Raw genomic sequence first — 24,648 nt, 5'->3', positions numbered from 1 at the left:
CTGGCGCCCTCACACGTCTATCTAAGGTACTGCAGCGTTGTGAATAGTATAACTGAGGGCAAAGTTAAAGTGAACTGAGCAGAACATTTGAAAATATATGTAATTGGATTTCAGATAAAACTACACCACACAGACCAGTGGAAAATTAAGATTGGTGCACTATTTAATTAATAAAATACCGAGTTTAAGTGCAGTATAAAATGTGAGTAGAGAAAGCTCCTGAGGAAATACCAATTCAAATAAATTAAAAAATCTGAAGTTGAGAAAGTAAAGAATAAATTAAACTTGTGGAACGAAAGGAAAAAGACAATTTTAAATGTAATTGTGCTGGTAAACTAATACATGTTAAACATAGTGAATGTCTATGAATTACATTACATTTTCTTAAAAAAACAATCAAGACATTTAACAGTAAAAAGGCTGTTTATTTGCAGAATATATTGACAGTACATTACAGCAATAAAAACACTGCCATATTGCTCCTATTTTACATGACTTACACAGCTGCTGCTCAGCTCAAAACAAAAACAGTAATACGGTACTTGTACAGTAATGATGAGAAACACAACATACAGACAGGCTCACAGAGCACTTCACTCATCACTTTCCACTGACCGCTGGCTGTGTTGATTAAGAAATGCACAATAATATAATAACCATAAGAGCAAGAACAAAGACAGAGCAGTCAACCCATACAGAAGTGATGTCCTCATCACTGGGGCAAAAGGGACACACTGGGCTGAAACAACTGGTCACACTGGGAGCAGAGGTGCACAGCCACGAAGCCCACAGACCAAAACAAAAGAGAAGAATAAAAACCAAAGAAAATATGGATTACTTTGTACGTACACAATACATACATGACATGAAATGACTTGACATTGTCCATGGTCAGTCATTACACTGAACTGGCCTTCATTCACTACATTGCATCCTCTCAATGACTTGTACCTCCGTTCATGTATCACATGACTGCTGTCGCATTTCACTACAAAGCTTCAGCTTGTAAATAAGGGCACCCCAGCTGCTTCTCCACAGTCTTCATTTGCAGCTACCGCATAAACATGGGAGACGACCTGTCGTCAGTCACTGACTTGCGGAGCCTCACCCCCCGGCGTATCGTCACCAGCATATCCATGTCCTCCTGGGTCGTAGAGGACGGCTCCGGGGGCACACACTGAGCCGGATCCCCTGGCAGTAGGCTGTGGAAAGGAAAGTGACCCTCACCAAGGGCGTGGGCGCTGGCAGCCAGCTCCCCTATCTTTTCCACCAGGCTGTGGCGGTTGGCAGCAAGCAGCGGGTCCTCCTCAGCGCTGTGGGCGGCCATGCCGGAAGCCTGCTGGGCGTAAACGGTCCTGTCCGCCCCTCCTGCTCCTCCTCCTCCTCCTCCTCCTCCTCCACAGCCCCAAGCTGCATCGGGGAGGCTCATCCGCTTTGGAGAAGCCCTCATGTAGTCATTAGCAGTTGGGTCATCACCATAAAGAAACTCCTCGCTGCCCGCACGATGCTGGAACGGGCTTGCGAAACCCGGTGAATCTGGCACAGTTGGGGTCTTAACTGGCACTATGGGGGGCCGGATGGGAATGGGGCCGGAAGTGGACGGCGTGCGTCTCACTCCGGTTTTGGAGGATGGAGTCCGGCGAATGGTTGCCGTTCCCGAGGTGATGACCGCAGCACCGCTTCCGCCTGCACCGTTCAGGGTGCCCTGCACGGTCTTACCTGCCGGCAGACCTGCTGTGCTGGCAGGCCTCTTGGTTTGGATCATGCGGCGGTAGCTCTGAGCGATGTTACTGTGGCGTGGGATGGTGGAGGACTTGTCAAAGTCTGCCTGCCCTTCGCTGTCCACATCCCCGTTGAGAGAGTAGCACTCATAATCAGAACCTAGAAGTGACAGTGAGTCATGAGCATCTACTTTTCGCCTACTGAATAATAAAGAACGCTGAAAGCAACTATGTTTTGAAGAGCTATTTTGTAGCTTTAATCCTTCATAAACTTTTTGCATGCAGTGATTGCATTAGCACTGAAGTCGTGGTGTGTCAGAAATGATGTGCTGCACATAGATGGCAGGTGTGTTTGATCCTGGCTGTGTGGGCGTTGAGAGGGAGTGTTACCTTGTGAGGGGATGGTGTCCTCGGAACAGGAGGGGGTGTTGGTCTGGGTGCTGTAGCCGCTGGAGTACTGCAGAGAGTCCCTGCTGCTCTTCTGCTGCTCCATACTCAAGCCTCTGGTCAGAACCATAGCGAGAGTGCTGGCTGCTGGAGAGAGCGGCTCGCCATGCTGAGACACACACACACACACACACAGTCGAAGTACATAAAGATCAGCACACATTTACAACCGCAATTCACCATAATTCTCGAGGCATAGAAATGTATGTACTGACATTTACATTCTTCCTCCAGGTGGACTTCCTACCTTGGCTACAATGGTTCCTGGGACAATTCTCGCTCTGTGTGGATCATCTGGTTGCATCCCAGAATACCCCAGCGAACTGGGCGGAGCTTCCAGCTCTCTCATCTTATCCACAGACTCCCTCCTACGCTGCAGCGTGCTGGCCAATGATGGCTCACAGGCTTTGGCCCAGTCCTACAGCAGCAGACGAAACAATGAGACTGTCCCGCAACTGTGCGTCTCCGACGTTTGCCGCCCGACAGTCGTGCAAGTCAGTCAGACACGGAAGCTGCTGAACAGGCTCATGAACTGGTTAGATGATGACGTAGATATGGTCAGACTATATCAAGCTGCGCACGTGCTGTTAAACGATATAGCCATCGCAGTTTAGCGAGTCTCTGCGGAGAAAGATTTGAAAACTGAGCCTGATGAGCGACAGCAAAATGGTGACCGTGAGGTTAATCTGTAGGCTCATTAATGTGCGTGAAGGCAATACAACACGAGAAAGCAAAGAGGAAACAAAGCCAACTCAAAAGTAAAATTGCAAATGAAAACAAACCTTCCAGCTAGGAATCTTTGATGTGGGTGAGGGGGTGTTGGATCCGGGGGAGTGGTTAAATGTGGGGGACGCAGGAAGTATGACAGAGAGAGGCCTGATGGTGCCAGTGTGAGAGAAAGCAGGGCGGAAGGTACCGAAGGATGAGCATGAGCCAAACTGCGGAACGGACAGAAAAGTCTGAGTCAGAGTGCTCAACATCCATGAATAGTCCACGTCAAGCCGCACTGCGGCTGTCAAGAGGAGCCCACGGGCCTCTTTAAGCTATAGATAACAATGAGTGAAATGCAAAGCACATTGTGTGTGTGTGTGTGTGTGTGTGTGTGTGCGTGTGTGCATGTGGGTGTGTGTCTCCAATAAGGCAAGTAGATTGGTGAGATGCATGCAGTACTAACCGCTGTGGGAGAGTTGCACTCGCTGACAGACTGGCAGGTTTCTGAAGCCTCAGAGGAGGCTGAACTTGTTGATTTCTGGGAAAGGCAAGATGGAGTAAAAAAAAAAAAATGGTAAGGGGGAAGAAGAGATGGAATGAGAGCAATAGGTGAGTGAGAGAGAGAGATGAGAAATGCAGAGGAAGAGGGAAAGAGTTGGAGAAGAGCGTTGATGAGCTTTAGGAGGAGGGAGGTATTTCGGTCTCCAAGGGGATCTATAGACCATCGCCTCGATCGATAATAAAGTAGCCTGTAAGATCATGTATTCAGGACAGAACATTGCATCAGTGGGTGCCGAGTGTATTCTCTACGTTCCGCTCTGTTCAGACTGCGAGAGTCTGGAAAACTTTTATCAGACCGGCAGGATGAAAATTCTACATTTGTAAAAAAAAAAAGCTCTGGAGCAGCAGAAACTTAAAAGCTCTGTTTGGGTTTGGTGGTCGAGCAATGGAGCTCGGAGATGCAAACATGTCAACAGTGAAGGATCATTGTTAAAAAGAGAGACTTGTTGTGGATCTACTGTGACGGGAACGTGTCCTCCTGCCCTGCAGCATGACTACCTGATGGAGCTTTAAAGCCAACACGTCTGCTTGGTGCTTGCTTTAGTTTCCCCTGCTCAAAGAATACACTTTAGTATTATTAGATTGAGACTACTACCTGGCTTGTGATGTCAGACGGCATGGGCGACGGCGGCTTAGAGTGGGTGTTGGCGTCCTGGGATACGAAGCCCGAGTCGTGGGAGGAGACGCTGCTGAGCCGATGGGCTCCTGCAGAGGGCATCTGGAGGAGGCTGTGGACAAGATACCACATCAGTATCGACTCAGGAAACAGGAATAAAAGTTGTTTGTATTTCCTTTATATGTAGGCATGACTTAAATGTGTTGAATCACAATTATGTTTATTTAACCTTTTGCTTTATAACAAAAGTAAACAGAATATACATATATCATCATTGTGACATGATATCATGATATGAAATCAAATGACAACCCAGAAACAAGGTGAAGAGGTGTATTGCATTTCCATTGTCCAGCAGCCAGCAGCATAGACGTGTCAATACTAAATGAGTGATGAGGCGCAAGGGAGCTTTATCTTCTGAGGAAAAGATGCAATAGTCAACTTTTCAATCAGATTTGGGGGTCTGACCATGGATGGTAGGGGTGGGGAAAAAATCGATACAACATAGTATCACGATATTTAGCGTAGCGATATTGTATCGATACACGGAAGCAGAGTATCGATCTTTTATTTAATCAATTTATTTTTTGTTGACAAAGTTTTCCTTTGGGGACAATTTGCGGTTAAAAAGAAAGGCAATAAATCGCAGTACATCGCAATACTCAACATATCGGGATAATATTGTATCGGGACCTAAGTATCGTGACAATATCGCATCGTGGGACCTCTGGTGATTCCCACCCCTCATGGATGGTAGTCACGACAGACAGCCTTTCACAATAAAAGACTGCCGTGTGGATCGCCCAGCTGCAAGGACACTACCTATGCGTTCCAATACCCATACTATTTAGTTTGCCAGAATTTTCTTTTAGTATTTCCCAATACATATTATTTCAAATGCAGAATGCATACCAGGATGTCTTCTGTAGCTGGTAGCATTTTCCAACAAAGCATGCTTTCTGGCTATTCTGACCCACAATATAATATGGCATGGAATAACTCAAGGCACACTGAAAAAATGTCAGTTATTAAAAAGACAAAACGATAGTGACATGTCCTCATAACATACGGTATGTTTTTCACTCAATTATGACAGAAGAAATGTTTCCCTTGTTGGATTTGTGCTCATTCAGGCATCGTAAATCTTCTATAACAATATACCCCCATGCATGCTAAACCGGATTGTGATTATGGCATACCCCTCCTGTTTTGTTCTGAAGCTGGTTATAGGAAGACTCATGTGTAGGGCATGGAAAAAAAACAAGAAAAGTCCAAATGAAAAATGATGCATGAAAAGTGTCTCACAACAGAGGACATGACGGCAGTGTTGTGTGAAAACTCTAAATGATGCCAGTCTTCTAATTTCAGTGCATCAAAGAGCATTCAAAAGTTATCCCCTCTTTGATTTTTATTTCCTTCTGAACAATACCAGCTGTCTCCGGGCTTTTTGTCTCCTGCTCTGTTATTCTCGCTCGGCGTCGATTCTCTTTGTCGCCCAAAGATTTGAAAAATGTGCAACTTATGCTTCTCACCTTCCCTCTGTACTGCCCCCCCCCCATCCACCTCCTCTGGAATTCATCTGAAGTTATCATTTCTCCTTAATCTTTGTCCTCTAGGATGTGGCTGAACGGGGAATGCCAAATTAAATATGACAAATTAAATACCCTGAAATGATTCATTACTTGACACTAACCTTATGCCCCGTTTCTCTTATCCGTGTCTTTTAAGAAGTACAAAGTGAGCTTTTCTTCCATTCTGCTACCAAGACCTTCGTCTCTTGATCATAAGTTTTCCGTATTACAAATCATACAACACCAATCTTGTGATTACCCACCACTGAATCATAACATGCATAGACATTACTATGACCTCCAGCTTATTAAAAGCCTTTTACAGACTCAATGGATGAACTGAAACATCGCAAAGCTCCATTGAGGAGATGTAAGCTTTTGTATGCCCTCGTCTTGATATAGATTACAAAAACACTAACTGTGATTGGGTCTGCGTTAAAATGAGTCCAATATATCGTCAACAGCTGTATTATAAATGAATATTGGACACATCAAATTGTCTGCAGTGTTAATTGGTACAAATATCAGAGTGGTTCTGTAACACCAAAGTAAGGTGATGACAAGCTTTGATGTACAAGTCGTTAAACTATCACCATTAGACTTCAGAATTTGGAGAATTTGGTTTCTCGTGTCGGCTCATGGCTGTCAGGCTTTAATGTTTCACAGCTTTGGCGCTAATCTGGCTGTAAGAAGCTTGAGAATTGCAAATCTAGCAGGTGCTCGAGCTGAGAAGCTGGCAAGATACGCCATGTAGTCTATGTCGACTGTCACCGACAGTCTGGCTGTGTCGAGAGCGAGGGTGGGGGGTTACCTGCTCATGTATTCATGACAACCTTCAATATTCATTTCTTCCTTCCCTACAAGTGTGTTATAAGTGAATTCACCGTTAGCGTGAATCTATCAGACACGGCACACGAAACAAGACACGCTGAACGGAGCAATGAGGGGTGTGTGCGTGTGTGTGTGTGCGTGTGTGTGTGTGTGTGTGTGTGTGCGTGTGATGTACCTGCACATGCTGCTCTTCCTGGAGCCGGCGCTGCTGGGGGAAGAAGGAGGGGTCTGGTAGGACCAGCTGTAGTCGGAGCCTTTTAGGTCCCGGATCACCTGCGGCAACACAATCATATGGTGACGATACGGCGGCAACAATAGTCCCATCAACATCGCTTTTACGTGAGATAGAGAAAAAAAAACATAAAACAGGTAAGAGAGTCGAAGAAAACATTTTTACTGCTAATTGCGAGTCGTGATTAGCAGTGAAAAAAAGTTATTTCTTAAGCAGCGTTCTCGAATTTATGACGGAACGAGTAAGTTTCCTTAGTTAAGTCACGTTGTGGTGAAATTGTAGCAGCTGAATGTGTAGGATCTCACGCGCGGCATCAGTAGAATCGGTAGTATTGCGCCTCTGTTACCTGCTCACTGGCAGGTGGCAGCTTGTGCGGGTCTTCAGTCAGCAAAGTGAGGTCATCAACAATTGGCTGCAAATGTGTTATCTCCCCCAGCATGGCAATCTCTGCATTCTGGAGGGCAAACGGGACGGATCGAATCAAGCAGCTGCCACATCGACGGCAAGCGTAATCAAAGTAAAACCTCCTTGCTGAACGGGGAGGGCTAAATGTTCCTCACCACCATGGGCTGCAGCAGGCTAATGAATGTGCAGTAACGCCCTCTCTCTTCCAGGAGCGCTCTGCGCACCGCCTGCTTCTCCGTCTCCTCCATCAGCAGGTACAGGTCACTGACGTCCTGCATGGCGCTGTCCAGCTGGGGGCGCAGGTTACCGCGGCCTGTGCAAGGCGGGGCGAGGGGTGCGGAGGCGCAGAGGAGGGAGGGAGGGGAGGGAGGATGGAGCGAAAGGAGGAAAGAGGCGGCGGTAGTCGGGAGTGGGAGTTGAGTAAAGATACAAGAGGAGGAATTGAAGAGAGATTGGGAATTTGAGGGGCGGATGATAATTATGGAAGCGACATGAAGGGAGAAAAGTGCAAGTTCAGAGAGGAGGGAAAGAGTAAAAAAAAAAATGAGATGATTAGAACACATAATGATGAATTGCTTGTGTACTGGAGGACAACGCACCGACAAACATTGTACATAGGAATGAGAGGACGTCGACACGTGTCATCAATCATGAGTCAATGCAAAGCAACTGGTGGCGACTTGTGGATCCTGAAATGGATGGGATTAGACACACACAAGTAAACAGACTGTCTGACAGTCATTGGATATACAGCAATGAGGCTCAATGATGAATGAAGGCAGGGCGACAGGATGCAACGACGACCACAGAGATGTCACATTCACTGTCACTGGGATTGCATGATTTTGATGTGAAGTGCACTGCCAGATTTAAAAAAAATGCCTCCAATATATCTTTGCATCTTTGATTAAATCTCAAACAATGGATTCACTTTAACGACTGTGCAACTTGACAATACAATTAAGGAATATAGTTTTGAAATTACATTTTGTTCGCAGCTGCCTAGATCATAATCCCCCTGTCTATTTAGCAGGCAGCACCCCTAAAGGGTCGTACCATTATCCATATGTTAAAGACATAGCAGAGCTGAAGTGTCTCATCTGTCAGCGGACCAGCATTTAATATGACACTGATTAAATTAAGGGTCTCATAAGGATCCGACAGGCAATTAATAAGGTGTCTTGGTTTAGCATTAAGACAGGAAACAGCAAGCTGGAAAGTGAATCTGTAAAACTGCAATGTGTCGTTTTTACACTTACATTTTTGTACAGACTAAACAAGAACAAAAAAAGAGAAAAATACTCTAGGAATCACAGAAGGTGGTAGATGTGTTTTGTTTCCATAAGACAGAGCCAAGTTAGCTGTCGCCATCTTTCATGGTAAAATAAGCCAAGTTAAGCAAAACATCTGCTGGGAGCAGCTTCATATCTCGCAATCATGAGAGTGGTATCGATCCTCTCATCCAACTCTCTGCAAGACAGCAAATAACTGTGTTTCCCAGAATTGAACTTCTTTTAACCAAAAATGCTAAGACAACACAGGGTTTTTGTTTGTCTGGCAGTTTGACCTACGAATGAGTTCGATGCATTTGAAAACTATCTAATGAAGCAGAGCACAGCGGACATACCTAGAAGCTCTACAGCCAGGGAAATAGCCAGAAGGAAATAAAGGAAGGTTGCAGGAGGAGTGGGAAGAGGGGCAGAAGAACAGGCAGTGTTAGCTGCATCAAGTCACATTGCATGCTAATGACCAGCCCGTACCGCGAGTGTGAATCCTGTTTGGTAATTGGAATTTAATTACATCCAGCAGTGGTGGCTAACGCAAGCACAGCCAGCGAAGAAGCTCATCTATTTGATTTACAAGGTAGAAGCTGACAAATACTCCAAAACTGGAAAGGAGCCTTTGAAATAGTGCCAGGCATTTTGATGTAGTTGAGTTGTCCTTTCTGATTCTACCCTCCAGATGGCGCTAGTTCCCTCTGAAACATTGGTGCGGACCCAGAACCAGCAGCCAAGCAGACTTAACACATTAATATCGCCCCTGAAGTCTCAATAAAGTTGTGTGGTTTGTTCTATTGTTTAACAGGCTCTTGTCAAGTTTCACCTCACCTTTTCGTGCCTTTTTCTGGAGTTTTAAGGTATCTAGTGACTTCCTTTTGATTTCCTGGCGAGACCGCTTGTATTCTGTGGACAGCAAGTCAAAAAAAAAAAAAAGGTGTGTCAATTCCTGTCCAAATACACAGTGCTCACAAACAAGTACTTACAGTTTGTGTTCCCAGCTTGTTCACCTTTGGCATGGTCTTTGTCCAGCTGATTAGCCGTCTTCTTCCATTCCTCTATCCGGTCCTGGAGCGGCGTTACCAGGCCTTCCATAAGAGCACTACAGCAAACGAGGGGACGCAACATGAGAGGAGAGCGTGAGAGGCATAATAAATAGCTTTATTTCCATCGCACAAAAACACTCAGAGAAGTGTGGCGGAGAGGAAGGTCAACAGAGATGGGATGGGACCTGGGAATATTAATCCCCTCAAGGCAAGAGAAGAGAGAACATTGCAGTGGAGGGGGAGGGGCGGGGGATAGACAACCCAGGTGACATTCACCTGGTGAAGTGGCGTAATTTTGCCTCAATGCTGCGGTGCCGCATGCACATCCTTGTCAGAGCCGAGCCAACGTCCCTGGTGGCACCTTGGATGAGGAAAAACAAACAAATTGTCAACCGGGATGTAAGAGGTGGGAATTACAAATCACATACATGCCTCGAGGGCGAGAAAAATATCATTCTCTACGAAGGAGACATAACAAATCAAGAGAGCCCTTTGAAAAAGGTACAAATCTCTCCTGTCAGATTGATCCATCAGGGCGTGTTTGTTCCTGCCGGCGATGCTTTTCAGGCTGCAGCCACTAGGGGGACGAGTGCTAAATCGTAAAAGCAGAGCCCATAAATGTCACATTTGTTTGGCGAAAGCAAATGTGACACCGAAAACTAAATCCCTACGCTGCCGCCCTCGTCACAAAACAGGCATTCCTCCCCGTTGACGCTTGAAGATTGCGTGTGTGATTCTCACCACGGCATAAACAACAGCTTGTGCGAATCGGTTACTGTACTTTTCCTCTCTGCTGAAGCGTAATTAAATGGAGTTTTCAGCCCCGAAAGCCAAGGCTGGCCCACTGTCTCTAGGACGGTTCACAGGCCGGTGTAATATGTGGCAGCAGTGATCCGGTTGTAATCTGGGCCACATAGGGCTAATCTGAGGGTCTCTCGCCAAACACAAACACACACACACACACACACACACACACAATACTCAGCAGCAGACAGGCCTCACAGAATCACGGCATACACGGTTTTATTGGTGTTCAAGAATGATTTTTGGAGCATGGGCACAAGTTTGCATATATATGTGTGTGTGTGTGTGTGTGTGTGTATACAGAGACAGGTGGTGTGATTTACCATCCCCCCCACACCCTTTCCGAGGTTCTCAACCTCTCTATCCTGGAGGAAAAAGGAGGGAACCCTGTAAGGGGATATCCCTCTATTCTTCCCTGCCTGCTCTGCCTTTCCTGTTCTCTCTGTTTCCTAAACACCATTCATGCAGGCCGCACAGAGAGAGAGAGAGAGAGAGAGAGAGAGAGAGAGAGAGAGAGAGAGAGAGAGAGAGAGAGAAACTAGCTATAAAAAACAGCAAGAGAGAGTGATACAGAGAGGGAAAAGAAAAACACAACTAATATAGTGAGCCTGAAATAAGACACGGAGCAAGGAATGTCCGGTGAGATCTGTGCTATTTTCAAGTTTCCACACAATAAAGAAAGTAGGTTAGTGTCTCTGCGGCTGGTATCACGTCACACTGCCGGTTCTTCAAAGACCGTTTCACCGCACCACTCGGCTGTCAACTTCAGTGCCGGTCGCATCAGTTCAAAAACACCGGGCGACGGACCCGGACAGATGTCGAATGACTTGAGTGTGTTTGTGCGTCGGGGGAGAGAAAGGGAGGCCGGCCCTGTGCTTGCGCCGCTTTTCGAGGTGAAAGAGAGAGGAGAGCGTCAGAGGTGAGAGGGCATCCAGCTGGATCACACGCAGGCGTGAAAAACACCAGCAGGAAGTGATTGAGTTACCATGTGGAAACTATACGCTGAGCTCTTGCTATAAATAGGGGAAGAGGTGTCCATCTTTTCAGGACTGGTGTTGCATCCATCATGTAACGGACTCTTTTTCTGACAGGCTCGTGGCTTCATGGGGCCGAGTGTGAAGACATTTAAGGACACGTGTGCCAAGGACACGTGTGCTCGGGTTATGCACCTCTCCTTTTTGACTTTCTCCTCCGTAAAGCATTACTGGAGGCGTCCGCAGCTGCAAATTAGCTCTTGCAGGGCGGCGGGAGTCTGAAGGAGGGATGGTGGGGAGGGAGAGCGGGAGTGTGAGCAAGAGAGAGAGAGAGAGAGAAAGAGAGTAAAGTGGGCTCTTTTATCTGTATAACAGACCTTCCCAATGTCACCGTCAGCCGATGAGAGCCCCTAACCCCCCCGCTCTCCTGTCCCATCCACACCTGCCAATTTCTCTTCCTCTCCTCTCCTCTCCTCTTCCTCTCCCCTCCTCTTCCTATCCCGCCTCCGCCCCCTCTCAGAGGATGGGGGGAGGGGGGGGGACCAGCTGACAGCTACATCCTGGGGAGGTCCAGAGGCTTCCTGTCTATGTCCAAGAGCCCTGCTGGCCTCTGGCCTCGACCGGATGGACAGGGCTGCAGTGATTCACTCTGACTGCTCCCTGCATGCTCACACAGGCATGTGACAAACATATACAAGCTGGGAGGACGGTTTCTTCTTACATTTTGGAGATTTCAACTATGAATAATCAAGAGTATCTATCCATCTTCTGTTGCTCTTCCTGAACTTGCTTCCTATTTTGGCTCTTAAGTATAAGTATTGATGTTTGTGTGTGGGAGTTTTCCTTTATTCAAGCCATTTGAGGCAATTTTGGGATCTGAGATGTTGCGCTAAACAAACACAAAATACACTCAACTGTCTCCTCATTCAGATCAATCTGTACGAAACTTTGTAGCAGCTTGAAACGTGGCTAAAAGTGCGTCAGAGCTGGGAAAGTGATTATTTAGCAGACCTGGACCCATGGGGCTTCGGGGGAAGCGGGGTCGACCTCATAGCAGACATCCACACGTGCATGAATGAAGCAAAACACAGACCAGGGTGGAATAGAGCGCCCCAGCAATAGATCTTAAGACATGGAGGAAACAAGTAATTACAACCCAGTAACGTGCGGTTCATTATAACAGCACTGCAGGCGTGTCGCCGAAGCCGATGGCACCTGGTTCGCTCTTTCCTGAACAGAAACATAAACTGCCATCAGGTCTGCGGCGTATGCTGAGAAGTTCACGGGCCTGTTAGTGGGAAGGTGAAGCCCTCATTGTTGGGGCTTTTCTGGGATCCTTACGCTCCAGTAAACAGGACCAGCACAGTGTGGTCCCAGTGTTTTAGTGAGTGGTTCCATCCAGAGCTCTGGTTCTGATTAACTCCTCCAAAGCCTCGAGGTAGAAGGAGCGTTTTAATAGGTCTGCTTTATAGGGGGGCTCCCCTGCCAGGAGCCGGGAGCTAAACTGCCACGGGTCTCATTCCCTGATGCCTTCAACATGGTAGCGTGGCTTAACCATCTCTCCCTTTCAGCATCTAAACCCTGCTGCCCTGCTCAGGTTTCATTGGCCGAGCTGGAGTGAGATTCTGCTGTTGTTACGATTTCTGCATTTTCAAGTTGAGTCCGGCTCTCCCGAGTCGAGTGGGTGCTCCCTCTCTCTCTCCGCTTCCTGTGTCAATAAAGCATGTTTGTGTGGGCTGTCGAGCAAAAAAAAAAAAAAAAAAAAAAAAGGTACAGAACATCCTCACAGTTACACTTCCAGGAATATGAAATGGTTTTTTCGTGTTTTTTTTCGCTAAGCTCTTATACAGTCGCCGCTTAGCGAAGGAAATTCCATCACCCGTGAGACAACAGTTATTCCTCACGTTGGCACCTTTGACGGCGGAGCTGACCGCGGCTGGCATAGCCTGCGAGCTTCCTGCCTTTACCCTCCCTCGCTCCTTTTAAGTGCTACCGAATGTGAACTGGCAGGGAAACAGCGGAGGCCACTGATGGATGAAAGGGGCCGAGGGATGAGAAGGGAGGCGGGGAGGAAGAAAGAGTACCGGTGCACACTGCCGAGGTGCCGGCCTGGTTCGGCCAGTCAGAGGAAGTGTTGGCTGACCGCTGCAGGTGCAACAGGCGCTGCCAGGACAAAGTCTCCCACGAAATATACATGATTTAAGAAAGGTTCGTGTTATATTTTCCAATATCATGAAAATAGTTCAAATAGTTTGTGTGTGTTCGCCTTTTTAAAATGGAGCAGATATCATCAAAATTCAGCGCAAAAAAAGAAAAAAAAGAGAGAATGAGGAGGAATTGCTTTGATTTTTGTCCCGTTCATACACCAGTTGAGCAAATACGCAGCCGAGAGGTTTCGGAGTTGAAGAACCTGACGAGACATCATATATTCACATCATCAGAACTTCAAAGCACAGCTGGAGTCTCCGTCTCGGTGGGAGCAGTCAGTCAGTTAAAAAATAAAGCAGCATCTCGTTCTGCTGCTGGTCGGGGAGCAACAGCTTCTGATGGAGGGAGGGAGAAGGCGGATGAAAGAGCCGCGTGCGGACAGTGATCGCGGAACAAGAGCACACTGCTGTGCGTCTGCAACAGGATCTAACTGAAGTTAAATAAATTGTGGATGACAGACGGAGACAGCGCTCAAGTCTTTAGAGAAACTCTCCAGAATCTCTGATCTGAAATGTGAGTGTATATTTACATACTTAAGAGGCTCACTTGAAAAGAAATAAGCATTTCATAGGATTATTTGTTCATGACAGTAACACAAAGTAAACGCCTGGTAACTCCGTTTTCTGTTTGTGTTTTATTCCCTTGACAGATTGGGGTGAAAAGTATGTTTTACTTTGTAAACAAAGTCCAATGTGGTTAGAGGGAGGGGTTTAATATTTAAATGACTTAGTTTGAAAAGAAGAAGACGACAAACTAGGCCATCATTGTTTGTATCAATTGTCTTTACACTTTAAACTAAAACACAGAATAATAATAAATAATGACCCATATTTTACTTGGGGACATTTTTTTCTTTTCTTCTTAAGACATGTAAACAACATTTGTTGGTTAAGCCTTCATTCGCCACAAACTTTGATGAAACTTTGATGAAAGTCGCAAAACATGAATGACTTGTTTCGCCCGACTGCTTCAAGAACAGTGAAGAAAAATATGTATTCATCTAATTCCCGACGCAATAAAGAGAAAAGCGAGACGCTGGAGTACGTTTATGATATATATACTACATGTCCGCAGCAGAGATCCAAACAGCATTCAAAACCTTTGTGCCACTTCCTGACTCATGGAACGTCTCTTCTTACAGGCAGCAACATTAAAAAAAACAAAAAAAACCCAGTGGAAATGGCCTCAGGATCAATTGTTTTAGCAACACACACGAAACAGTCCAACACACACTCAACCCATTGTTGTCTGGCCGGTACGCACAGCGAGTTTCACCTCCACAAACCAGAAACACCCACAGACCTCGCTGTGTCCTAAACACGCCCTGGAGAGCATGAGGACGAGACTCGGGGAGGAGGAGGACGACAACGAGGAGGAAGGGATGTTTTCTGTTGGAGGAGCTTCCTGTTCAGTGACATAAACGCCGCTAAAAATAAACGCCGCCCCTTGTCCAGATGTGCTTTTTTGTTTTTTTCTTCGCTGGAGTGAAAAAAGGGGGAGACAGAAAAGAAGAAAGTGTGTCGTGAGAAAAGCAGAGAAGTACTGTATTGTGCAATAAATTGTAAGGAGCAGAAACATATGTGGGCGTTATTTTTGACTTAACCTCACCTTGAGAGGACCCTATGCGATTAAAAAAAAGACCCGGCGTGCATCTAAACACAGCCAGAGACAGACATGGAGGCAGCAGTCTGAGAATGACTCAGTCTTTAATGGAGCAAGGCCTGCAAGCCAGTTCGTCCAGATGACTCAAGCTGTCCTGCTTTAAACCTGAACGCAATATGGTTCTCTTTATCTCAGCTGATGTGCCGCCCACTCTTTTGCTCTGCCAACGTTGCTCGTTCGCGAACAATCCTCCGACCATCGGTGGCACCTCCCGCTGCTGCTCATACTGCGCTTCAACAGCTCCACCTCCACCTGTAGCCGGTGAGTCACAAGGCACCCTGAGGGGATGTTTATCATCGTCGTTCTCTATTCTAGTCTGTGCCCATCTTGGCGTGTGCGTGTGCGTGTGCGGGGTGAGACCGGTCAGAGCCTGGACGTCAAATACAAACTCTGTACATAGTCACACAATGATAATACAATGTTTCCGTGTGGGTGGTTGTACTGAAATGTGCTTCTCTGCTAAAATTATTTGGGTTATGCTGGAACTGTATACCTACAAAGTCCTCACGAGGGAGTATCAAATTGGCTGTTATAGGCCACCCAAATTTCCTAAGCATAACTCCATCCAACCTGGTGGCTATTTTTCTTCTTCATGCTGTTGATTCGGATCAAGACACATTGAACTGCTTGTGTTTAGAGCGAGAGTGGAGCTGGTAGCCCTGCTTACCCCAAAATGTTCAAGCATGGTCAAGGTGCTGATGTTTAGCCACATTAAAGATTACGGTCATGTAGCAGCAAACACAAAGTACAGCTGAGGCCGACTGAAAAGGCATTAGTTTTGCATCGGGTCCAAATATCATGGCAATCCATCCAGTAGTTAAGACATTTCAGAATCAGATTCAGCTTTAATGGTCATGTACATTTTCACGTAAATGGACTTTAACTGTTTTCTTTGCTCTTCATACGTATACAAAAGATAAATATAAAAGACAAAAAAAGAAGACATTTGGAAAACAGAAAGTAAACAGTGGTTTACCTATGTTCGAGACAGTCAACCTCATTGTGACGATAGAAGAAAAGTCAGAACGGTCAGGAGGATTTGTCCTCTCGGCCGGGATGCTAGAATGCCTAAAAGGCAATATGTTGGTGATACGGCAAAATTATGCGGAAAAAAATAGGTAGGTAGCACATAAAAAATACATTTTTATTGTCAAGTTCAGTTAAATCGCACAATCATGTGACCTGACCAGTGATCCGAGAAATCACAGCAAATTCCTCCCACTGTTTCCAATCGGCCACCTCCGATGATTAAAACTATGCGTGTGTCCCTTTCATTACCTTGTTTAATGCCCTCCCTTGCATTCCTCCATCAGGCTCGCTCTCTCTCTCTCTCTCTCTCTCTCTCTTATGTGTGTTTTTCCCTCCCCTGTCCGGCTCCTTCCACGTTGCCTTCATGTTCAGGATATAGCGGAACACAGTGTTCCTCTCAAGCCTCGTGTTTGTCTTCTTAGTTTGGTATTCACCCTCAGAACGAAGGTTTTTGCAGAGCAGAATTCTGTTTTCTTTCCATTATTATTCCCTCCTTTTTCGTCCGTTCCTCACATCATTGTTCCAGCCACTCTGCCCTTTGCATGTGGTCACTATAATAGCTGGAAAACATTCATTTTCACATTTCAGTTCAGAGGTGGAAGCCCATAAACTGTAGAGAGACACTGAGAGCTGTTTTTGGAGCTGTTCCTTCAAGCAAGGCAGACAGCTGAGGGAGAAATAAGAGGCCCTTGTTAATGCTTATGCAACTTTATGGCCTGGGGGGGGTCGTGAGATACCTGAGGAGCCTCGCATACAAAAAAAGGCACAGCTGACCATAACGCATCATTCATGAAAAGAGGCTGCGTGTGCATGTAAATCCAATCTAAAAACACCCCATAAGCTCCGGTCACGCAGTCAATCCCACATATAAGATGCAGGTCTAACCTCCTCCCTGCACCAGCACAACACAGGCTCACATCGAGCTTGAACGTGAACCGTCAAGCTTGATGGATGTCAGTGGCGGTCACATGGGCCGCACACTCTCATTATTTGACATGTCCGTAAAAATAGCCGCGGCGCTGGGACAGCGCTGAGGACAGTAATCCCCCGATCTCGCTCTGCACTAGGCCACGGCCGCGTCTCGTCCATGCCAGGCCGTCCAGATGGCGAGAGGGGATATCCGTCCCATCTGCCATCCCAGAGCAGCGCAGGGGCCAAGCAGATTACTGCTTCGGTGAGACACTGATCTACTCGCGGATCTCCATTCCAGCACTGAGTATGGACCGAGTGGGGAAGAGGAGGACACAGACAGAGGGAGTCTGCGATGACCCATTGCGACATCGCGTGTGTGCGTAACAGAGTCGGCGCTCTCCAAGCTCTGGCACAAAGAGAAAAGGGTTTTGCAGCACAAACGTGCAGTGCATCGCAGTCTGGCCGGTGATCCCCGAGTGTGAATTTTTAAAGCTGGGGACGGCTGATCAGGAAGGGAAGAGAAGGCAGTCTGTGTCCGTGTGTTACAGAGTGGGGCTAAGAGGATTAGCTAAACGCCTCTGCCTAGCCTGGATACCCAAAGCTGTAGAAATCCCACTGCAACCACAACCCCCACCCATGGCCAAGCCACCCCCACCTCACTCTCCGAGCCTGTATATATCATACCCGGATAGAGTTCATTCAACCATGTCCAAAAATGGGAAAAAATGAAGTCAACCTTCCACTAAAAGAATTGAGCCTAGCAACAACGAAACACCCAAAAACAGAGGCCACTATTCTCCAGATAGGTCCAGTCCTCTAAAATACGTCACACAACAATTTTTATACGAGTGACAAAAATGGTCTAGACAACATACCAAACGCCATTAGGCTGACCTCAAACTAAATCCCAGGGAACGAAACATGAAACATGTATATTTAAGAAAGCTGAGATTCTCCAAGTCCATAGATCTAATATAGACTTTGTGGTTGGCAGACCGTTATTCAACCCAGATGTGAGACACAGACGTGCCTTTTGACATAGATCCATCAGCACGGCTTAGAGAAACAACGCTGTCAGACACGGGGCCAAACAGACACGGGGCCAAAACGCCTGGCTGCCGACTCCTCCAGCTGCTTCATAAAACACAGACGCTGACGCCATGGCCGTGACCATAAACTCTAAAAATGGACAACACGGACAAGAGGAAGCCTGAACATGAACGTGGAGACAGTGCGAGGTGGAAAAGGGGGCGTGGCCTCAGATATAATACAGCTGCTCTGGGCATACGGATGAAACGCTGCCCTCCCAGAAAAAGGAAAAAAAGACAACGAAACACATCCAGACAGCAAATCAGGAAATCCTCTTGAATTCACCTTCCGCTGACCCTGGATCAATCACAAAGCAGTGAACGAGGGGGAACGTTGCTTTCCTTGGCAGAGAGAGAGCGACGTGCAGTCTGGAGCGTGTGTGCGAGAGTTAAAGGGGTGACGGGGTGAGTGTGTCAAAGGTAGATTAAAGGAAGCAGGAGACGAACGCGACGAAACATCCAGCTGTGCCAGCAGCTGCAGCTCGTCCCCGAACACGAGAGGGGAATCGGGGTGAGAGCAATGACGGCCAACAGTTCAGAGCCGAGGGCCTGCCCCCTGTGGTGCAATCAGCCCTATATGGTAGTGCAGACGCTGAGATAAACATGATCGCTGCAGGCAGGCAGACAGACACACACACACACACACTTAAGAAAAAGGGGGGAAAACAGCCACATAACCACTTTTGAGATGGCGAGAAAGCAATCTCCATCTACCACGGTCTGCTGCGTTCGTCAGTGTAAAAGCAAGAGGAAAGAGTGGAACGTCTGGATGCCAATATATGTAGGAGAATAGGTTTGAACGTCGCAGCAGCCTCAAAAAGGGCAAATTTGCCTAAACTATGTCCGTGGAGCCTGCAGCGCAGGGTTCAAAGGTTATCCCGTCCACTAGGAGCCAGCTCCAGTAAATATCGACGTTCCTGCGGCCAAATTAATTGCCGGTTTTCAGAGCACGCGAAGACAGCTCACACAGAAATGGTGCGCTGTTAAAGAGCAGATAACAACTGCACGATCTCTTTTCGATGGCTTGAAATAACTGTTGGAAGAGAAGACAGAGCAACTGTACTGATCGATTCAATCTTTGTCAAAAGAATATCAAATGATTTTCCACTGCAAAACCGCTCTAGCGGAATGATGCACAGTGCAATGTCCAGTTAGTTATTTTCTAGTTCTACAAATACAAATAAAAGATTTCCGAGCTCACGGCGATGACTTTACGCTGCTTATTTGGCATGACCAGTCTACAGCCACACTAGCGGCTGAGAGGCTGTACAGTTTAATGTGAATAGTAGCAGAGCAAGCTGAAACAAATCACATTTTTGCAGGAAATTGGTGAAAGAATCAAAGTTTTGAACCTGAAGATGGCGCTGGATGAAAAGTTTCCGGGCAATCCATGGAATAGCTGTTGAGTCTGGACCATAAATGACATTCGGCCGACCAACAAAGCGACACCACCGAGCAGAGCGACCATTGCAAACCATCAAATCTTTCATTCTATACGCTCAAAATATCACAGTCAATATATATTTATCTGCGCCGACCTAAAACCACGTTCCATTAGTTCCTCTTCACTTGTTACAAAGTCTCTCATCACGTCGAGCTCCATGCATCACTCATACAGGCTGTGGCCTCAGAGAGATGACATTAATCCTGAAGTTAATGTCCCTGGGAGAGGAGCAGAAGAGTGAGTGGGCGTATGAGTGACACACTTAGAAGGATTTTATGCATCTATGGCTGTAAACCTCTATACGCCCCTCTCTCTCTCCGTCTCTGGTCCATCTATCATTCTGCTGTTTTACCGCCTTTTACAGTAGACACACATTGCCTTTGAAATCCAGCCCTGCCGCGGTCTCCACCCGTTTTATTGGAGCAGGCGGCCAGCTGCGAGCAGGTTGACGCTTGTCTACCTTGCTTCATCTTGCACTCACATCGGGAATCATTTGAGGTTGACGGATCGCCGCGGCAATAAACTCCACTGTTACTGGACGAGCCGTATGAGAAAAACTAGTGAGAACGTGTGAACACTGCTGAAGAAATGCCTCTTTAGTCTCTCCAGCAGCAAGTGGTCAGCAGGGGACTGCGCTGGACCGAACTGCTTAAAAGCATGTTGGCATGTGACCTGCGGGGTCAGGTGGCCGGCTAACAGCTGTCACTCTTTGAATATCTGTGTGTGTGTGTGTGTGCATGTGTGTGTGTGTGAGGCGGAGCCTTTGCGCGCTTATCCAAATTTGCAGTTGTTGTTTTTTTTTTGACCTACATACTGCTCTCGACGATCAACCCGAGAGAAAAGGAATCAGTGTTCATCTGCTGCCGCTAGCCGGGTGACAAAGCAGATCAGCAGGCCTCATTAAAGACCGAAGAAACAATAAGCTCAGATTTTCTCTTCTCTAAGCCCGCCCCCCTCCACACCAGAGCTTCCTCCGCTTCTTACAGTGGCCACCTTCTTGGGTCTTCCCGACTAGATTGATGTTTGAAGGGAAAGAAAACGAGTGTCGGTGCGAGAAAAGCTATTACACGTTTATCGACGTATTCACGAGTCTGAATACGTTGAGCACAAAGTATGTCATTGGTGTGGTGAAACCATCATGAGTGAACATTTACAGTCAAGACACAAATAATCCGTATGGAACACACTCATAGAGATAGAAAACACTCCTTACCTCTGGAGTTGGTCGCTATGTCCGCTACCTTCTGAAAGGCATCTAGGAAGGCCACCGCTGCCAGAATGGTGGTCCTGAAAACATACCGGCACACGGTCACTACCACGTCACTGCATCAGGAGTCCGTAAACTTGGCACAAGAACCTTTTACTCCCCCGCCCCCATCACATTTGTTTTCCTCCCGTTCACTGGAACCACTTCTCACCTGAGTTGAGAGTGCAGTTTTGTGGCCTTGGCACTGAAGTCTTCCCACACGGGGTAAGAGCTCTGAGGAGAAAAAGGGAAACGAAATGAGTCAAACAATTATCTCACCGAGGACATACAAGTGAACGAGCGTTTTAGCATCACACACACTTACATTTGGAAAGACATAATGTTCTCTACAACAGGATCAAATGTGGTACAGCTTAATACAATCATCTCTTTTTTTTTACATTAATAATATGTTGAAATAAGGTAGCAAGAACTAAAAGGGAGCTTGTTTTTTTTCCCCAGGGGTTGGTGGATTAGCTCCGTGCTCTGACTTGTCTCTAAAAAAGGTCAACATGATGTCTCAGTGCATACTTCTGTTATTATTGTCCTCACTGTCAACATAGCCGCCCTCGTCTCTCATTGGTGTGGGCTAGTTTGCGTGTTCAGATGGCTTTTGTACATGTACGATCGACATCATTTTCATATATATATATATATATTGTATATATTATAGCCATTTATGTGCACCGGGATGATACTATGGCTTGTCTTTGAAAAGTCTGGATTAGATTTACCCCAGGATCATCACACGCTGCCTTGAGCTTTAAGAGCAGAAGCCAAAACATAAAACACATTGGAGGCTAGATCCCATTAGAGCGAGAGCTTGAAAGAAAGAGAGAAGAGGGGCATTACCCCCATGTGCCCCTTCTGATGGAGAGGAGCCAAAAGAGGTCGCGCATCCTGACTATATATAGTCAGCTTGCAATCTGAAAACAGTCTTGCTCTTCATCGCTTCTGTTATAACCGCATTCTGGAAAGGACGGCGTTTAACTCCCGGCTTCTCTCCGCCTTGGAAAGTGATTTAGGAGCCGTCATCCCGAGCAAAAAACGCTCGCCATGATCCTGTAAGCCTCGCTGTCTGCACTTGACTCCAACAGGTGTCTAATTAGCTTGTGTGGCCTGTGACTACCAAGCGGCGGGAGGGATGCGCTGCCAGGACAGCTGAGGGAGGAGGGTGAGGAAGCGGCCAAAGAGGGCTGCATGCAGAGCAGCGGGAGGATGGGACAAACATCTCTCTCTCTTTCTCTCTCTCTCTCTCTCGCTCTTCCTTCACACCCATCAGCTCAGGGAGGTGAGACAAACAGAGATAGGGAAGAAGGACAGGGAGGAGAGACACAGGCTCTTTCCCCGACGCCTCGTCATTCACCGGAGGGCAAGGCCGACATGATGCATCCTCGGAGGCGGCAGGTGTTGCTCAAGGCCATTTTTGGGTTGTTGAACGGCTGCTTTCCCACACACGGAGCCTGGAAGTCACACACTTTGCTGACCTAATTCTTGGTGTTGCTGATGTAATCCAGCTGAATCATTGTGCTCCTTCTCACCCTCTACCTCCTCTTCCACCACCACCTACTCTTTTATTTCTCTTCCTGCAGCTTCGTCAGACAGTTATACAACCAACAGGTGCCGCTTATATCAGGAATGGCCTGCACAGCCTATAAAAGAGGCTCTTTTTTTTTTTTAAAGTTCTCCAAGTGCACCACTGGGGTATCATGTCAGTAATTGTACACTATACTGTAGCTTTGCTCCCAATCAGCAAGATCAGCAAAGGAGAGCCGTGCTGCTGCGTTGCTCAGGGGGGGCACGGGGGTACAAAGCTAGTCAGACGGGCTTGCGTGGCCCGGCCAGGCGGCAGGAATGAGGTCAGATGTCTGTCCAGTGGACATGGACACTGTGCTGACTCAGGGCTTCAGCCTCATTCATCTTTGCTGCTTATCAATACACAGACTGACTCTTTCTAAGAGCCCCCTTCTGTCTCTCTAAGCCTGGCACCAACACGCCACAGAATGGGGAAATACATGAAACCAAACCAGCGCTGCCAGTGGCCCCGAGAGCCGAATTCATCGGAGCCTGACAAACGAGGGGTCCATAAATAGTCTGGGCCCCCGCGAGCCGGCGACCAACGAGACCTCTGTTAGGTGGAAAGTGCCGCCTGATGCTTGACTTATTAACTGCCATCAACAGTTGTAGCAAGAGCATCCTCCACAATGAGGAGACTGGGGGCTGCCAAAGGGCCTGATGAATGTGTTCACACTTTCCATCTGTTGTGGTGAACAACAGACCACCCTGGTTCAACTTCCTTGACCCTCCCCCAACACACACACGCACACACACACACACACACACACACACACAGATAGACACACACACTTGTATGTGGGTTATAGATAATGGGAAACATCTAGTTCCTGCGTCAAAATAATTGTAAAACCACAAGTTGCGAGGAAGAGAACACATTTTATACAAACAGCTTGCAACGCGAGTCCGTTCTGTTCAGCGAGGTAATGCCTGGACCAAATGTCTCTATTGAACTGGGCCACACCATGCTGCCAGAGAGATGTCCTGCCACAGGGCCAAACATCAGGAAGCACAATCAATACCGTTCAATGACCGCTTCTGTCCGGGAGGTTTAGGTGATGGAGCCGGTTATTTGCTTTCAGAGCTTCCACCTGTGTCATTTAATCTGAGAAACCTTGGAGGCTGATGAAGAGGGAATTGTCTGGGGTTCAAATGGCACAATATTATAACTGCACAATATATAAATTACTTCCCAATGTTCTCCAGTTATGTCCCTTTCTTTTGAATTGACCCATTTGATTTGAATCATGAGGTTAGGTTTTGACTCCTGAACCAAACACATGAAACCGCCTCCAAGTAAATAAGCATTTCAGTGATTCAATTGAGTTCAAGTTAGCAGGCATTATGTGGGGATCACACGCTGGCTGAAGTATTGTTCAATATAACCCGAGGCTGACAGACCTGCTGCACATTATGCAAATAGCACAAAGGGAAACATGTTTCATCTCTTCATTTGACCTGCAGCTGTGTTTCCAGTGGGGGGAGGACCCGGTATAAGAGACAAAGGCAGTAAAAATATGCGTCTGATCAGCCACGGTGCCACCACAAAGGTCAGATATTACCCCGGTCTACTTTAACGCATCGGCTTCATGTGTGTCACCTACCTTCATGTCGTTCACGATGGCCTGGAATAATCCACCGAGCGCTCCACACTCCTTCTCCACCGACTCCATGGTGTCAAAAAAAAAAAAACTCAACACAAAAAAAAGCTCGCAGAAAGACCAAAAAGAGAGAGAAAAGAATGGGATTAAAGATCCGCTCTCAAACACCAGACATGTAGACCTCTGATGTGTTCATCCGCCCCTTCGTCGTTGTCCTTTCCCCCCCCCCCACCAATAACAAACGAAGCCAGAGGACGCGAAGCCGCAAAAAAAAAAAAAGCCCACAGGCAGCAGTCTGCGGAGCGCACGGACAAAAAGAAATGTGCTGCTCGATGGCACCGGGGGGCCGAGCACCCGCACGCTCGTCCGCTCCTCCGCCGCCGCCGCTGCTGCTCGCCTCTCGGACGCACGGGAGGGATGGCGCGGGGCAGGCGCTTTGTCCGGGTGAACTTACAGCCGGGAGACGTGGAGGGGACATGCACTGTGGCTCCTCATGGCCGCAGCATCAAGTAATAATGAATCTAAATGAGACGGAAGGAGCACAAGTGCGCGGAGGAGGAGGGCAGGAGGAGGGGGCGCCACCACGGGAGACGGGGTCGCTCGCAGGCTTGAGACGCGGGGACGCGCTCCGTTGTTAGTGGCGGAGCAGATGTCTCGGAGCTGGAGTCTCCCGTAATACGATCCATG

At 47.2% G+C, this 24,648-nt stretch overlaps 1 protein-coding gene across 5 annotated transcripts; it reads right to left on the bottom strand.

Annotated features, from left to right (window-relative positions):
- Positions 1-404: 404 nt before the first annotated feature.
- mtss1la (MTSS I-BAR domain containing 2a) lies at positions 405-24,648 on the bottom strand. 5 transcript variants are annotated; one of them, XM_068603465.1, is made up of 15 exons: positions 23,965-24,648; positions 20,958-21,019; positions 20,753-20,826; positions 9,695-9,779; positions 9,383-9,474; positions 9,204-9,278; positions 7,251-7,408; positions 7,037-7,144; positions 6,634-6,731; positions 4,033-4,168; positions 3,343-3,417; positions 2,951-3,106; positions 2,416-2,586; positions 2,112-2,277; positions 405-1,881 (listed from the first exon to the last, which is right to left on the bottom strand). In XM_068603465.1, the coding sequence occupies exons 1-15, from the start codon at positions 24,031-24,033 to the stop codon at positions 1,052-1,054; spliced, it is 2,355 nt and encodes a 784-aa protein (XP_068459566.1). In that variant the 5' UTR covers positions 24,034-24,648; the 3' UTR covers positions 405-1,051. The 5 variants fall into 5 exon arrangements, with proteins under 5 accessions (XP_068459566.1, XP_068459567.1, XP_068459568.1 ...); XM_068603466.1 differs by having other exon boundaries at positions 4,036-4,168; XM_068603467.1 differs by lacking the exon at positions 2,951-3,106.

This window comes from Clinocottus analis, unplaced genomic scaffold (genome assembly GCF_023055335.1).
Source record: "Clinocottus analis isolate CAN_PGR_092001 unplaced genomic scaffold, fCliAna1.0.p SCAF_6, whole genome shotgun sequence".
NCBI lineage: Eukaryota > Metazoa > Chordata > Actinopteri > Perciformes > Cottidae > Clinocottus > Clinocottus analis.
Note: the sequence above shows the minus strand (reverse complement) of the source record. Positions and strands in the feature narration are given on the sequence as shown.